The sequence below is a fragment of the Platichthys flesus genome, chromosome 24, assembly GCF_949316205.1.
Source record: "Platichthys flesus chromosome 24, fPlaFle2.1, whole genome shotgun sequence".
Classification (NCBI taxonomy): Eukaryota; Metazoa; Chordata; class Actinopteri; order Pleuronectiformes; family Pleuronectidae; genus Platichthys; species Platichthys flesus.
Genome location: NC_084968.1, coordinates 8,955,432 through 8,970,616, shown reverse-complemented (window position 1 = coordinate 8,970,616; position 15,185 = coordinate 8,955,432). Strand labels below are relative to the sequence as shown.

General features: G+C 42.6%; 1 protein-coding gene across 4 annotated transcripts in view; it reads left to right on the top strand.

Annotated features, from left to right (window-relative positions):
• Positions 1-3,748: 3,748 nt before the first annotated feature.
• The window catches only part of LOC133949807 (multiple PDZ domain protein), a 41,346-nt gene continuing 29,909 nt past the window's right edge, over positions 3,749-15,185 (top strand). For all 4 annotated transcript variants that reach the window (XM_062383799.1, XM_062383798.1, XM_062383797.1 and 1 more), the window contains exons 1-9: positions 3,749-3,839; positions 6,568-6,647; positions 8,253-8,419; positions 10,851-11,012; positions 11,330-11,469; positions 12,103-12,316; positions 12,647-12,769; positions 12,989-13,189; positions 13,823-13,925. In XM_062383799.1, coding sequence (XP_062239783.1) covers positions 6,632-6,647; positions 8,253-8,419; positions 10,851-11,012; positions 11,330-11,469; positions 12,103-12,316; positions 12,647-12,769; positions 12,989-13,189; positions 13,823-13,925 — 1,126 coding nt within the window. In that variant the 5' untranslated portion in view covers positions 3,749-3,839; positions 6,568-6,631. The remainder of the gene's footprint in view (positions 3,840-6,567; positions 6,648-8,252; positions 8,420-10,850; positions 11,013-11,329; positions 11,470-12,102; positions 12,317-12,646; positions 12,770-12,988; positions 13,190-13,822; positions 13,926-15,185) is intronic.

Below are 15,185 nucleotides of genomic sequence, written 5' to 3'. Positions count from 1 at the left end.
GCATTTTTATTCCAGCATACTTTGTGTGAAATAAAATCACTGTGCCCTGACTCTTTCTCTGAGCCTATTTTTTCTACATCTGGTGGGATGCTATAATTTGAAAGGCTATTTCAATGGTGATGGCTCTACTGGCAATAAATCAAGGCTGGCAGACAATGCCAGTTCTCAGTCTGCCAATAGGACTCTGTGATTGAATTTGCGATCCCTTCAGGGCATTTCTTTATTACGTATGACTTCACGCACTGCGCAGCTTTCCCATTGAAGCACGGGATCTGGAAGTGAGTTCCTTTAAGAGCAGACGTGTATTTAGGTTCAGGTACTGACTGTGTGTGTGTGAATGAGGTGTCATTTCATTCCTAAATCATTGCTACTGTGAATAATCTTGCTATTACTCTCCACATTCAAATGTACAGTTTAAGTTAAAGTGGGAATTTGACCGACACGCAGTGCTATACGCCATCTATCTATCTATAGACCTAGTGTGAACGCTTGAGGCATACATCAGTGGTGCTAGTTGGTTTACTGCCACAGAAAGTACAGTGTATTGAGTTGTATTTCAACATTTTATTGCAAGCTACCTTCACAAATCTAGAAATTATTGAATTATACAAGGACGCTTTGATTAAACATTTCACCTTGGTTTTCCACTCGCTCTTAATGCATTCAGAGGGAAATGCATTGGCCCGCTAAGTACATTTTAATTCCCGTCCTTCCAAATAAGTTTCTGCACTGAATAAACCTATTCATCCTCAGCTTTAACTAAACCGAGCTGGACAATTGCAGATGGTTAAATGAAATGAACAAATTAAATTAAACCCAAGCAAGTATGAGTAAGTAGGCTAGAGCAAAAAAAATACCCAAATGAATGAAAACACACAATAAAGATTGGAATCCAATTACAAGATTTGGTGCCTCGTGTTACTAAGCGCCTTCAAACAAAGGCTGCTGAAGGCCTGTAATAGGCAGGTACAAAAATACAAAACGCTGAAGCTGCCGAGCACTGGGCTGAGATGTATTTTCTCCCTCTCTCTTCTCTCTTGTTCCAATCTCTTCTTTTTTCGGTGTTTGGCTGAGTCAGACCTCCCACATAAAAGTGGCTTATTGTCAGAGTACGAGGGGAGTTACAGGGTGGATAAGAGGAAAGGCAGAAGTAAAGATATAAATGGTGAGGGGGATTTAGTCAGTATCAGCTTCCTGAAAGCAGCTTTTATCCCTCTACTTCTCGCTGAAATGACTTCTTACAGCGTGACCCTGCTCCTTCCCGCCTTCCCCCCGAGGTCCCTGTGACGGCAGCGAGGTCCTTGAGTCGGTCGCGGTGAGGGCACAACGCAAACTTGATCAACAACTTGACCACACAACACCTTCGACACAGTTCCTCTGTCCTTGACGACGGCTGGGAAAACCGGCACAAATAATCACTGTGTTCGTGTTTTGGTTTTGTTAGATATGAGTCATAAGTCAACAGCTTCTGCCCCAGAGGGCGTTGGAGACATTTCATTTCGAGCAGCAGCTCATATCGAATTTGATAAGCGTGGAGCCTGGCGGACAGAAATAGTGTATAATCCTCTGAACAGGACACGCAGAGAATGTTGTCCTTAACCAAGGTGCTTCCTGGGCCTCAAAATACTGTACTCTCTACTTGTAATCAAATTAACAACATTTGTCTTTGAGTTCATTTGAATGTTTAACGTTAACATGTGTGGGTCTCAGCTATAGACTGTATATAAAGACGGACGGCCCATCTCTATATCTTCAAATAACCAAAAATACCACCCGAACATTCATCAATGTGATTTGGCTCATGCCCCATCCACTAACATGGAGGAGACGGCATTTAAGACCTAACCTGCAGCCCTCCACCAGGTGTCGATGGAGATGCTTTGCCTTTACTGCTGGGGATCTGTCCTGACTTTTCATCCAGCCTCAGCCTTCACTGTTTGTGTAGGAGTGTACTAACGATGTGTTGCTTATGTGCGCGCGCGTGCCAGATAAACTAAATGTGTGTTGCAACCATTCTTGTTTCATTAGCAGGATGAACAATGCTGCTCCTTCACAGCAGTGTTGCCCGATTCACCAAGAATAACTGTGTTCATAAATTACTCATTACTTTAGCTGCAGAAATGACGGCGAACAGTGAGAACCCTGATGAAATGTGAACCTTTACACAAGTTTGTGTCAATCCCGCCAAGAATGAATCCCCTGCAGCGAAGTTTGTAATGTTGAACTCAGCTCTGTTTTTTTTTGTTTTTTTTATGTGTGACCCTAATGTAACAATAACGGTGTTACTTTGGCTTTGTCATTTTACTCCGTATTTTAATAATTGAAGAGGCCCAACTCAACTGCCTTGGATCTGTGCCTTACTAGTTTAAAGATTTGTTTCACAGACCATCGTAAAGAGATGATATCCTCCTGAGAAACTTTACTGTGAATCAAATCCATTATATATAATTATATAAACACTTTTTAGTATTTTTATTAAGTGTGTGTCTGCCTTTGCGACTGATACAGATTCCTCTCAGGTTTGTGGCTAAAATAGCAGCAGAGCAGAGTAACACAGTCCCAGACGCCTTAAATATTTTACTTTTAGTAATTATCTGTTTAGAGTTTACAAAATGTAATTAAAACCTTTATTAAACCAAATGTTGAACACTTTACATTTATATGTATTAATTTAATCTACTAGCAGCAGTTGTCGAATTATGGCTAGATGTACATAGATAAAAGTTACCATTATGACACTGAATCTAATTAACTACATTATTTACTGAGCAAATATAGTGTCAACTCAACTCGACTGAACTATATTGCTATAAAGTTATTTAAAACGTGTTATTTTTAAACGGACAACCGGACGTGATAAGTGTCTCTGTGTGTAGCCTTCACCTGAGCTGGTAGAAGTACTCAGATCCTTCCTCTATACTTCACTACAAGTAAAAGCCCTGCATGAAAAATCACGCCTAAGTAAAAGTACCATAAGTCTTAGAAGAAAATGTTTGTATTACAGTTAAATACATGTGACTTTCCTCTGACATATTATTTGTCATCATTTTTACAATTTCAAACAAAGAAATACGTTGTATATTTGACAGTACAATTGTACATTGATCTACATTAGTGTTTGTCTTCATTCAAGTTATATACATATTATTGTATTGTACTGCTTTTCTTTTTCTTTTAAGTTATTTATTATAAGATGTATGATTATAATGGGGTATCTGCCCCCCCCCCCCCCCCCCCGAAATCCATATCGCTCATGCTTGAGTACTTACAAGATTAAACAGTATGGAATGTACTCTAGTAGAGTATGTAATGCACTATGGTACAAGTACTGTGGTATGTAACTAATGTCCCGTAGTGTGTACCATAATGTGCACCATAGTATTGTTAAAAGCTAGTGTGGAATTGGTGTGCTTTATAAATAGAATAAAGCTGCTTTGAAACATTTTTAAAACACTTTTTTAAATGATATTACCTCCTTTATTCTGCTTTTTAAAGATGTGTTATAACATGTTGATAAACAGTTTTGAGCCCCCCCCCCCCAGTAGATTCCACTGGTTTTACTTATTGTATATTTTGCCTGTGTCACTCACCCTGGAGGTCTGGGTCCGGGGCTTTGACCTCCAGCCCTGGGTGCGGGGTGCAGCCAGCAAGCGGCGCTTCAGTCGCGGCTGAGCCGGACATGTCCACAGAGGATCGGGTTACACTCTGGTGACGCTACGCCATCCCCCCCCCCATCTTTAAGCCCCGGTCTGAGCGCCGTTAGCCGCGGGACAACACAGGCTGAGGCCGGGATACACCGTCTGCCCGCCGGGGTAAAAGTAAAGGCTCCCCCGCTGAATGTAAGTGATATTTACTGACGGCTTTGCTTCGTGAAATGCTCCTGGACACTTGTGTGCGGTTACTTGTGTTTGTGTTGTTTTTAAAGCTAATACTCGTCTTTGTTCGCTGTGCGGCCGCTAGTGTCAGGAAAACACCCGCAGACAGGCGCCTGTTGTCGGGTCACCGAGCAGAGAAACACGGGCCTCTCCTCCGGTGGGAAACACTTTTTTTTATGGGAACTTGTGAATGGACACCGTGGGCGTTTGTGTGTTTTTAGTTTTTACCCTAAAAGCAGCGTTGGTGTGTTAACTTGTGTGTCTGTGGGACGCCTGTTGCGTTCAGGCTCCATGGAGGAGGAGATGTGGAGGAAGACGAAGGAGGAGGAGGAGGAGGAGGGGTTGAGAAAAGCGGATTGTCCCGAGTGCTTTGGAGACTAGAATCAAAACACTGACTGGATTTACTAACTATACACACACTCACACACACCCCGACACACACACACGCCCCAACACACACACTCACAACGCAGCTATTAACACGTATAGAGCATCACACCTGCTTTTTTGTAAATATGCAACCTGGGGTTTTGTTAAAGAACAAGTTGTTATGATGTGTTGGTTTTAAAGCTTCTGCAGCTTTCTGCTCAAAGTCCACTTTGAAATCTGATGATGATTTCTTAAAGGGGAAGTTCACCCCAAATATGAAAATTCCCTCCTTATCTACTCAGCACTGTGCCGATGGAGGTGGTGGTTGTTAACAGGAGGAGGATAAACATTTACAATACATTGCCAGTAATATAAATCACAGTGGTCCCCGTGTCCTTGAAAGCATCACACACAACTAAGGAGCCTATAGAGATAAACTAATTAAAAGCCCATATTAGAATATAAGAGGAATGTGTATTTTTTCCAAATTAGAACCACAATTTACTTATTGTTAGGTGTCTCAAAAGGCACAGTAACATGTTTTATGATTATTGTTGTTATTATTATTATTAGCAATATGAATCTGAAGTAAGGTGGCAATACAGTTAATGAAATGACTAGTGAGACAGAACGCGTGTCCCCCCCATCAAGATCCATTAATTATCCCCTGGGGCAAAAGGTGAATATGCTGGAAAACATATCACAATATTTTTGTGTAATGTTGCATAAATGCAGAGAAACAAACATACCAACTATCAACAAATAATGGTGACAACATAACCTCCATGGTGTTGGTAGACAGTGTTTTGCTGTAGGGCTAAAGATAATCAGAGTTTTACATGCCTGTTATCTTCTCATGCAGCAGGTGATCCATGCAGAGAATGTATCCGCTAATCAAAACTAAATCTACAGTATTTAATGCCAGATGCGATATACTGTATTTTCAATGCTGATTCTTCACTTTGACAGCTGGGCATACACACACACATATTTGACGACCACAAACAAACAGCCGCTGTGGTCGATCCTATCTGCCACAAGTGTCGTGGCTATTCTAAGAGCCGGTATCGGGCCTTTAATTATCTTTCCAATCTCCTTTAATCGTGTAATGTCTCCCTGAGTGATGTGATGCTTGTTACAGAGCCACTTATATACTCAAGTATGATGTGCCTGAGATGGGAGCTGACAGCCATCGCACTAATAAACACACGAGTCCAGGATAAAGACATAAACACGTTCATAGGCTCTCTTCAGGCTTTGAGGGTGGGGATGTTAAGCAGCCTGTTAAACACTTGTGTATGATGATAGCAACGTGTTTGTATGCATGTGGTCTAGCTGCTGTCAATGTATAATAAAGCAGCATGTCTTTTTGAATCACTGCAGATCATGAGAGTAATACTAATATCTAGATACAGTAATACATATATTTGGAGTATACTGAGTAGAAGAGCAAATACCTGAACTTTTGTAATTGAACTGCACCAAATCTCAAACACTCAAAACACTTAAATATATCAGTCGCCTAGAAATGCTTGAATAATATCATCCGTGAATTATTCTCTGAGAAATCAAGATAAATGTTGAACACCCCCCCCCCCCCCCCCCCGCAGTTTTTGTGTAATTTGGCAAACTAACTAACAAACAAACACAGATGAAAACACAACCTCCTTGCGGAAGGTAAAACGAGGCAAAAAGAGCAATAATGGCGTAAGAAGGGTGATGTACTAGTTTCAAAATAACTGATGAGGTTGTTTGACTTAATGTGATAATTGATAATAACAAATTTCAGAATTTCAGATAAAAGAACTAACACGAAAACATAAACTCGTTGGTAGAGGCAAATATGATGAGATTGCAACTTTTATTCATGTTCAGATCTGTTCTGCATTAGTTAAAGCAAATCCCACAGTGTGTTGAATAAAGTCCCAAGAATGTAAATTACCAGTTGTTAATCCATCAATAATAGCAATTAGGAAATTATAAAGAAAGAAAGCGCCTACAGTAGATGTGTGAGGAGACCTGGCACCTCTCGCCTGTGAATCAGTAAAAAACAGTTCTGCAGCACAATGGCTACTCTGTGAGTTTTTTTGGGGGTGAACCATTCTCCCCGAGATAAATATGGGTCAGACACAAAGGAAACAAATCCATTTTTCTCTTTCATGTTGACCTTTGGGATGGATAAAAGTGTAAGAGGTCGGGTTCAGAGGAGCATTTCCGGCTCTGACTTCCTGTTTTTATGGATACGACTGACTCTGTGTCCTGATGTGACGCACAGTTCTCTGATTAAGACACAATCCTAACCTGTTGTGTTGTTTTTTCGCAGGCCTTGAAGAAAAGGGGGAGTGTGATACTGCTGTGAAAGGAGAAGAATCGGTTGAGATTTTAAAATGATTGAAACGATGGGTAAGTTATTTTTTACACATACTGTTTATAATATAAGTAACGGTTTATAATATGCATATGTATCAAACATTTCTTTTTCTGGCCTGACTTCTGCCCCGAATCAAACTGAATCAGCTTTAGTCTTGTCACGATAACATAATTCAGACTTTGATACCATCACTCAGTTTGATTACGATTCATTAACGACCACGATAAATAAGACTCAGAGTTAAATATCGCTGCAGCCCACGTACTGTGCATCTCTTCGCTTTTCAATTTCATTATTTAAAAACGAGCACTTTTTAGAAAATGGGGTTTTGGTCTCGCCAGTTGGATGACCGTCTTCTGCTGGCTCCGCATCCCACGTTTGGCCGCCGCTGTGTGTTTCCTCCACCCGCGTAAGAGGCCCTGGATTCGGTTGAAGGGCTTGTGCACTGCCCGATGTTGCCAAATCCGTTAATGTTGCCATATATTTGATTGTTTGTTTGTGGCCCGTTGAGGTTTACTTGTCCAACTGTCAGCAAACGGAGCCAAGTTGGTGCCGCGAGCTTCTTTCTTTTAAGCTGCAATCTGTGGCGACTCTCAAGACTGGCGTGTTTATCGTGTGCACTCGGTCTCCAGACAGGTTCAAGCAATGGGGCGTACCACTTGAGTTGTGTTATAATGTGAAGTGAGGCTCGAATAACCACATCTAAAAGAAGCCGTGCAGAATTAATGGTTGAATCGGATTAAAATTGAATTAGATTTTTGACGAGTAAAATGTTTGCCCTCCATATGCTCTATTACATCTTTTGGAACGCGCACAAATGCAAACAGCTGCACAACAATGTCGCAGTTGTGGTCCTCATTATGCACGCCGAGGCCTGAGCACTGACTGCGATACAGCTACCTGCACTGGAACCCCCCCCCCCCCCCTCCCAAAATCAAACTACCGAGGTGATTTTTGGCTTGTTTACGGCGGTTGTTTAAACAACAATGCATCTCAGCGCAATCAAAAAAGTGCTTTGGACCTCGTGCACGCCCTATTAGGTGTTAGTCTCAGTCGGTGAGCCTGGGAAATTGCTTGATTCTCCTTCTCCAGATGACGTTGCGCTGGCCCAAGCTCACTAACAAGCCTCCCCGGAGTTGCTCGATTGTGCGGCTTATGCAGGGTCCAGCAAGCAAACTGTTGCGGGCTATGGTTCTTTTATCTCTTCTCACCCCCGCCCCCACCCCCCCCCCCCCAAACCCTGGATATCCTCTCTATGTTCCTGTGCAACCTGCAATTGACCCTAAAGACATAACAGGAGACTTTGCTACCCTGGAAACGTACACTTTGTTGAAAATCTAACTTTTTCAACTCAAGTGTAACAACCTGATGTGGTTTCAACACCGTCTGGTCTGTTGAGCGCATTGTTAAACAAATACAAGTGGTTATGCATTGCTATATACTAAGGTAAAATTAAATGAGGCTATTTAACCGAGTAGATGAGGTCATTTCCACACACCCTTCCCTGTCTCACTATCTCTGCCCTGCACTGATAAAACCCCCCGGTCTCCTCACCTCTCTCCACCTCTATCTCTCCCCCGCATCCACTCCTTTACTCTGGGCCTGGCGCTGTCACCGAACTGCTTGACGGCTTGCAGACACGCAGCGTGCCTTGCAGGCGGTGGAGCGTCTCCAGGCCAAGCTGAAGGAGCGAGGCGAGGTGCCCGCCGAGGAGAAGCTCAGCCTGCTCAAGTCCGTGCTCCAGAGCCCCCTCTTCCATCAGATCCTGGCCCTGCAGAAGTCGGTCCAGCACATCAGGGAGCAGGTAATCCACACATCAAGGTCCAAGCATCTGTGATAACACTCTGAACGGTATAATTTTTGAGTTCATAGAAAACATTATTTACTTTCATAAGCCTAACTGGGCGTACAGAGCTGCGAACACGATAAATTAGGATGAAAGTGACAGAAATACCGCTCGGTTCCCAGAATGTTGAAACACCATGGAAGGTCATAAAGAGGTTACACAATTATGGTCATTTAAAAGTTCTGCCTTATTATTGTACGAGAATAAACACTGCCAGATGGGTGCATCATACTTTGCTAGCAGACAAGTAATATAAACAGGAAGAGCCACGTTTGATGAGAAATAAGAGCTGATTTGCCTGTTTTCATCATTATGTTGGATCAGGGGGTTGAGGCAGAAGGACTGTGGGGGGGTATCATCAATTTATCATCATAATCTATGTGTGTTGCTCAGTTTGTCTGAGCAATATTATGAATCAATAGATTAGTGTGTCTCCGGGCAAATACAGTTTCTAGTTCAGAGACAGAAGTGCAGCAGGTCTATTGTCAGTGGTTGTGTGATAATCATAGCATTGCTGGAAGAAAGGTGGAATTTAAATTCCTGCTTTACCTGTTTCCTGGGCGACTGTTCTGATTCAGAATGTGACTCATGTCAAGTCCCCCCCCCCCCCAACACACTCATTTCTTCCAGCCCCCCCACCACCACTCATCCCCAGCAGTATCGCTGCTTTGGCCCAAATTGCTGCCAGGATTCACAAGAGCCAGATATAATATGGATACATGAGCAGAGATAGTTGGCCTAAGTCAGAAACTCTTTCTCGAGCTGATTCTCCCCTTTGAGAGTTGGAACATTTGAGTGGAAGGAGAGAGCTCTTAAGTCACAGTGGGAAGGGGCCAGGATAAGCGCTTGAGAAAGGGAGACGGAAATATTTCAGCTATGCAGTGGGAGGCAGGGATGCTGGAGCTTTTTACTCCTGGTGGAATTTAGATTATAAAAGCCCTGCTGGCATTTTTGAGTGCTGACGATTTAGCTTGTTGCAAAAGGGGTCGGTTCTATGTGTGTGTGTGTGTGTGTTTGACTAAGCAAGGTTTATCAAGGAGACATCCACTGTAAAGTCCCTACAGATCTTTAAAGGGACCTCTTCGACATTGCAACACTGGTTTTCATAAACTACAACACACAAATATAAACTATGGAGGTTTTTATATAGGTCACAATAATATTTGTTTGTGAGTGTGTGTGTTTATAGAGTTCCCAGACCCAGCAGAACGTGTTTAGCCCCCTCGAGCAGAAACAATTTGCAGAAAGTGTGTATGTTGTGTTTTGTTGTTACACAAGAGCCAGACACAAACGCACACACACCCAGTGTCCGTCGTCTGGCTCCGCCAGTTAGGCCTGGCTCAGTCCATGTCGCTATGGCGACAAGGCCCCTCTCTCCAGTGAGAAAGAGGCCACTGCCACGGCGTGAAGTGGGGCAGAAACAATTTCTTAAATGTGCAAGAACCAAACTGGAACTTTAATCCTCTTAGCAAGGCCCCAGCTAACAAAGCTTATGCATGAGGACAGCAACTTAGCAGCGTGCTACGCTAACTCAGCCCAGCCCATAGGGTTTTGTTTGCACCCTGCAGCACTAATGTGTCCTGTCCAATGGAATTCAGTTTTCTGATAGCTAATCTGGGACTGTGTTTAAATGAGGGCACAGTTTTACTGTCCTGAACTCTGAATGTTGCACAGTCAACTTCCTCCTGCAGACACACAAGTTCACAAGGACAGTCTCTGCTCGTCACGCCAAATACATTGTTTATGATATTATCACTGTGCATGGACGTGACTATATGAATCCAATCCAACTCAGATGACCGCAAACATTACGGCCTTTGGCTATCGAAACTAGGAAAAACTCAGTTTCGGGCAGTTGACGCGTTCATGTAATTCATCTGTCACAGAAGTCAAGTCATTGCAGTAATTCAAAACTGGAGCGCATTAAGGCATCCAGATGGCCGGTGACGCTTCTCCTGCACCATGACAGGGAATATTGTGTTTGGAGCCATGTCATTGTTGGAACATCAGCTAAGTGCCATTATCTCTGTCCAAGGATTAGGCCGCCACAGATCCTGCTTATCATGGCGGGACAACAAACTATCCGTCATCCCAGTGGCTTCAAGACATCCCCAATTCAGGGTTTTGGTGTCTAAAATTAAACTTGATAAATGGACATGAGGGGGATTAAACACCATAACTCCTGCTGTGTGCACCATCAGAAATTCTAATCTGTAGCGTTCAAGCTGCAAAACTGACATTTAGCTATTTCCTTAAAGGAAGTCCAGTGTCTTTCCCATTTTGATTTATTTTTGATCTTCTTCCAATGGTTTTGAAAATGCATTTTTAGAATAATCCGCCAAAGTGCAGTATCAGTCACCACATGTCTCGTTTGTCTCTATTTTTCCAGGGGAGTGTCCCGTCATCACGAGGCACTGACACCATTGATCAACTCACAGCAGCGAAGCCCAATGGAAGCCACGTTTCCTGCTCAGATGCATCTGACGCTACGCACACTAATGGAAAGACACCGTCTGAAGAGTTCGAGCACATCATCCAGTCCATGGCACAGGTAGAACCAACTGGAAATCCATCATTCTTGAATGTTATAATGCCTTAAGCCTATTGTTGCAGTCCTAGTAGATTTATTACCACATTTTTAAATGTTTTTGCTCATTTTATCTGACAAACACAAACAGGTAGATAGCAGATACGTATTTCAGCTCAAGCTAAATATCTGAAGACAGTGAAAAATGAGAAGCTCACACTGTAGACAGGGCTCTCCCCTCTCGAGGCACTTCAAACAGACTTCGAAAGGCTGCCTGTGGCTTTGATGCTATAATGAATCAGCGAGGGCCCAACGTGTATATATGTGTGTGGATGTCACAGGGGCGCTACGTGACTCACGTGGAGCTGCAGAAGCCGGTGTCGGGAGGTCTGGGCTTCAGCGTGGTGGGTCTGAAGAGCGAGAACCGCGGCGAGCTCGGCATCTTCATCCAGGAAATTCAACTGGGAAGCGTGGCTGACTGGTAAGAATCCACCTGCTAGTATTACCTCCACATGTTCGGTTATCACATCATCTGTGTTTGTTTGTTATTCAGGGGGCTTGTGCAAAATGTACAGAACCAATCTCCGTGAAATTTAGAGGAGGGGTGGGAGATGACCCGAGGGAGAATCAATTTATTAATGATGGAATAGGATTTTTATGAAAAGAAATTAGGCATACATAGAGTGCAAGTATGTATGAGCAAGTTAAATATTAAGTAGTTTATGAAAAGATAATCTGTGGTATCTGATCTCAATACATGTGTTAGTGGAGGTATACACTCTCTGAATACCCCTCTAGCCCAAAGAGAAATGAAAACACAGAGATCTTTTTAAGATGGAGTCAACTCATTTCAATGAAAGGGTTCAACATTTAGCTTAACTGTTGAATTAGAAGTACAGAATAAGATATTTCTGTTTCGCTTCGAATGCTATATTCTGATGTTTTCGTCAAATAAACATAAATGTGTAAACTATTATTTTCACAACTTCAAAACATCTCCAGACTTGATTTAAATATGAACATAAACGACGTAAAAAATGAAGAAATTACAAAATTGACATGAACACCATCAGACACAGTGAAAAATCCCCCACTCTACTTGTTCCCCACACAGCGATGGGAAGCTCAAGGAAGCCGACCAGATCTTGGCCATCAATGGTCAGCCCCTGGACCAGACAGTGACCCACCAGCAGGCCATAGCCATCCTGCAGTGTGCCTCGGAGAGGGTGCAGCTCATAGTGGCCCGAGGACCGATACCTCAGCTGGCCAGTCCCGTGGTGTCCCGCACGCCCTCCGCCGCCAGCACGCTGTCGGCCAACTCCAGCACGGTATAAATACACTCAACACTGGGATCACAATCTGAGCAGACTTGCAGGAACAGTTCGTCATAAACTTATGCAAAGACACAACTGAACAAAGACACATAGAAGCAGCTCAGTCCTACACGGCAGTACAGTGTGAATACAAAATTCAAAGGCAGACAATCATCAGAGAAAATCAAGGCGGGCTATGTAAAAGTCAGCCTTATATTATAATACGAAAACACTATCTGCTTTACATATATTAGCCAAATCCATAATAACTGAAACACCTTAGTTAATTTTCTTTGCTTCGTCTCGACACTCGTTTCACTCTTTCTCCCTTTTCACTTTACCCAGTTGCAGCACGTCGAGACCATTGAGCTGGTCAACGATGGCACTGGCCTCGGATTCGGTATCGTGGGAGGCAAGACCACCGGGGTCATCGTCAAGACCATCCTTCCGGGAGGCATAGCTGATCAGGTGATTGCACTAATGCATCTCTACTTTCTTTAGGGACTGGGAGGGTTAAGCACTTTGAGGTGTTGTTTGTACAGTGAATACAGAAGGAGACATTCTCTTGTAGTTTACACTTTGAGGTGTCTCTTTTCAGCAGGGTACACAAGTTAATTGCCAGCTAGCACAGAATCAACTGTCTCCTTGTGTTTTGCTTGACTGAAACTAATACGCTCTCTACCTCAGGACGGCCGCCTGCGCAGCGGGGACCACATCCTGAGAATCGGAGACACTGACCTCCACGGCATGGGCAGCGAGCAGGTGGCGCAGGTCCTCAGGCAGTGTGGCAATCGGGTGAAGCTGGTGGTCACCAGGGGCCCCGTGGAGGAGAGCGCCTCGGCCTCGGCTGTCATGCCAGTGGTGCTCCCCACTGTCAAGGAACAACAGGTGAGAGTGGTGCTGTGATCCGACACAAAGCCCGACAATAAGGAAACGTCCTCACTTTCAAATAGATTTTTTATGATCCGCAGTATCTCCAGGGTGAAGCAGTTTCTCTGTTACAAAACAAGATGACTGATTATCACATGCAAGTGCTCATTCAGAGTTCTGCAACATATCAGACCTAAAGTTCAGCTCTTTCATCTCAATTTCTTTCACCTTTTCTTACCTCTTGACAGCTCTGGATATATGAAATTAAAAAATATTGCAGGCTCCATCACCTGTGACTCACACACTGGAGAGCGGATGCTGCTTTACTGCCTCAGAAACAGCACTTAAACTGCACTTTTTATTGCCACACTCAGCTCTCTACCCTAAACATGAATGAATTCCTGTGAGTCACTGAATGAATGAGGAATGTTATATCCTTTTGATGGCGCACGTTAGCTGGTGGTTTTTTGTTTTGTTTTATGGCTGACAGGTTCAGAGCGCTCGTTCATCAAGGTTGAAAAATGCATTTTGGTGACCATGTGGGGCGCCGGATGAGTTATGTGTCACCGTTTGTGTTTCCCCACTGTTGTCAAATGAATTATCATTTGCTTTTATTTGTTTGGTTGATGCTAACCGTTAATCTTCTCACAGGGCTACGAGGAAGACGAGAGTGAAGCGTTCGATGTGAGCCTTACCAAGAACACCCAGGGACTGGGGATCACTATCGCTGGCTACGTTGGGGATAAGAATCTGGGTGAGGAGTCGCAGATAACCTTGTTTCGATTAATGATAATTAAAATTAAAATGTCATATTGATGCTTAATTCACTCAAGCTGCTCTGATCAATGCTTTTTGAGCATAAAAATCAGATGAATCAGATGGGTAATGTTAGAGTATTAGCTGTCTTACAAACCTAAGTTTACCCATTGCAAAAAAGATGGATGATGCGTCTCCACTTCTTCCCACTATTCAGACATAAAGCAACAAATATCTACAATAATATAACAATATAATAATATGATATATACATAATAATCAAACATCAGTCTGATAAGAACTAAAGAGAAAGAAAAAATTGACTTTTGTACTTTTAAGTTTGGCTGTAACTGTCTATAGTTGTTTTTTATCTTTTAGTTTATTCTTTTGTTTTTTAGACTTGCCTCTTATCAACACTTTTTCAACTTGTGGCTGTAACTTTTAGCAAAGCTGATCTGATAAGGCCGTTATTGAAAAGTAAGCTTTGTGCATGTTTCCTCAGGAGTCCAAACAGAACTAAAAATTGTGAATACCAGTGTCTAATAGATATAATAAATGTTCGCTAACACTTTGACGACAACAACTTTATATGGTAATGTCGGGGTTGTCTTTTTAGCTATTATGTGCACACACAGTTCATGCACTTCTAAATTCATTTCAAAATACAATTCCACTTTCTTCTATTTTCTTAAAAACTCCAGTCGTCGGCCACAAAATAATGGCACCACAGATAGCATTTTATTATAACCGGTTATATTTGTTGAATTAAATTGAACATGGAATTGCTTTCGCTAAAATGAACTTCAATGATTATGACTAATTACATTACATTACATTACATTTCATTAAGCTGACGCTTTTATCCAAAGCGACTTACAATAAGTGCATTCAAACCCGAGGGTACATACCAAGGACGACAAGAATCAAGAAAATACAATTTCTTCAAATAAAGCAAAACTACAAAGTGCTATAAGTAAGTGCCATTTAAGTGCTAGTAAAGTGTTAGTTTCAAAAAGTTGTTAGTGTTTTTTTTTTTTTTTTTTTTTTGTTTTTTTTCATTCAAGGTAAAGTCGGAAGAGGTATGTTTTTAGTTTTCGGCGGAAGATGTGTAGACTTTCTGATGTCCGGATGTCATTGGGGAGCTCATTCCACCATTTAGGAGCCAGGACGGAAAACAGTCGTGTTTTTGATGATTGTTTAGCTCGCAGTGAGGGAGCAACGAGCTGATTGGCTCGTTGCTAATGCCAATGCCACGTGC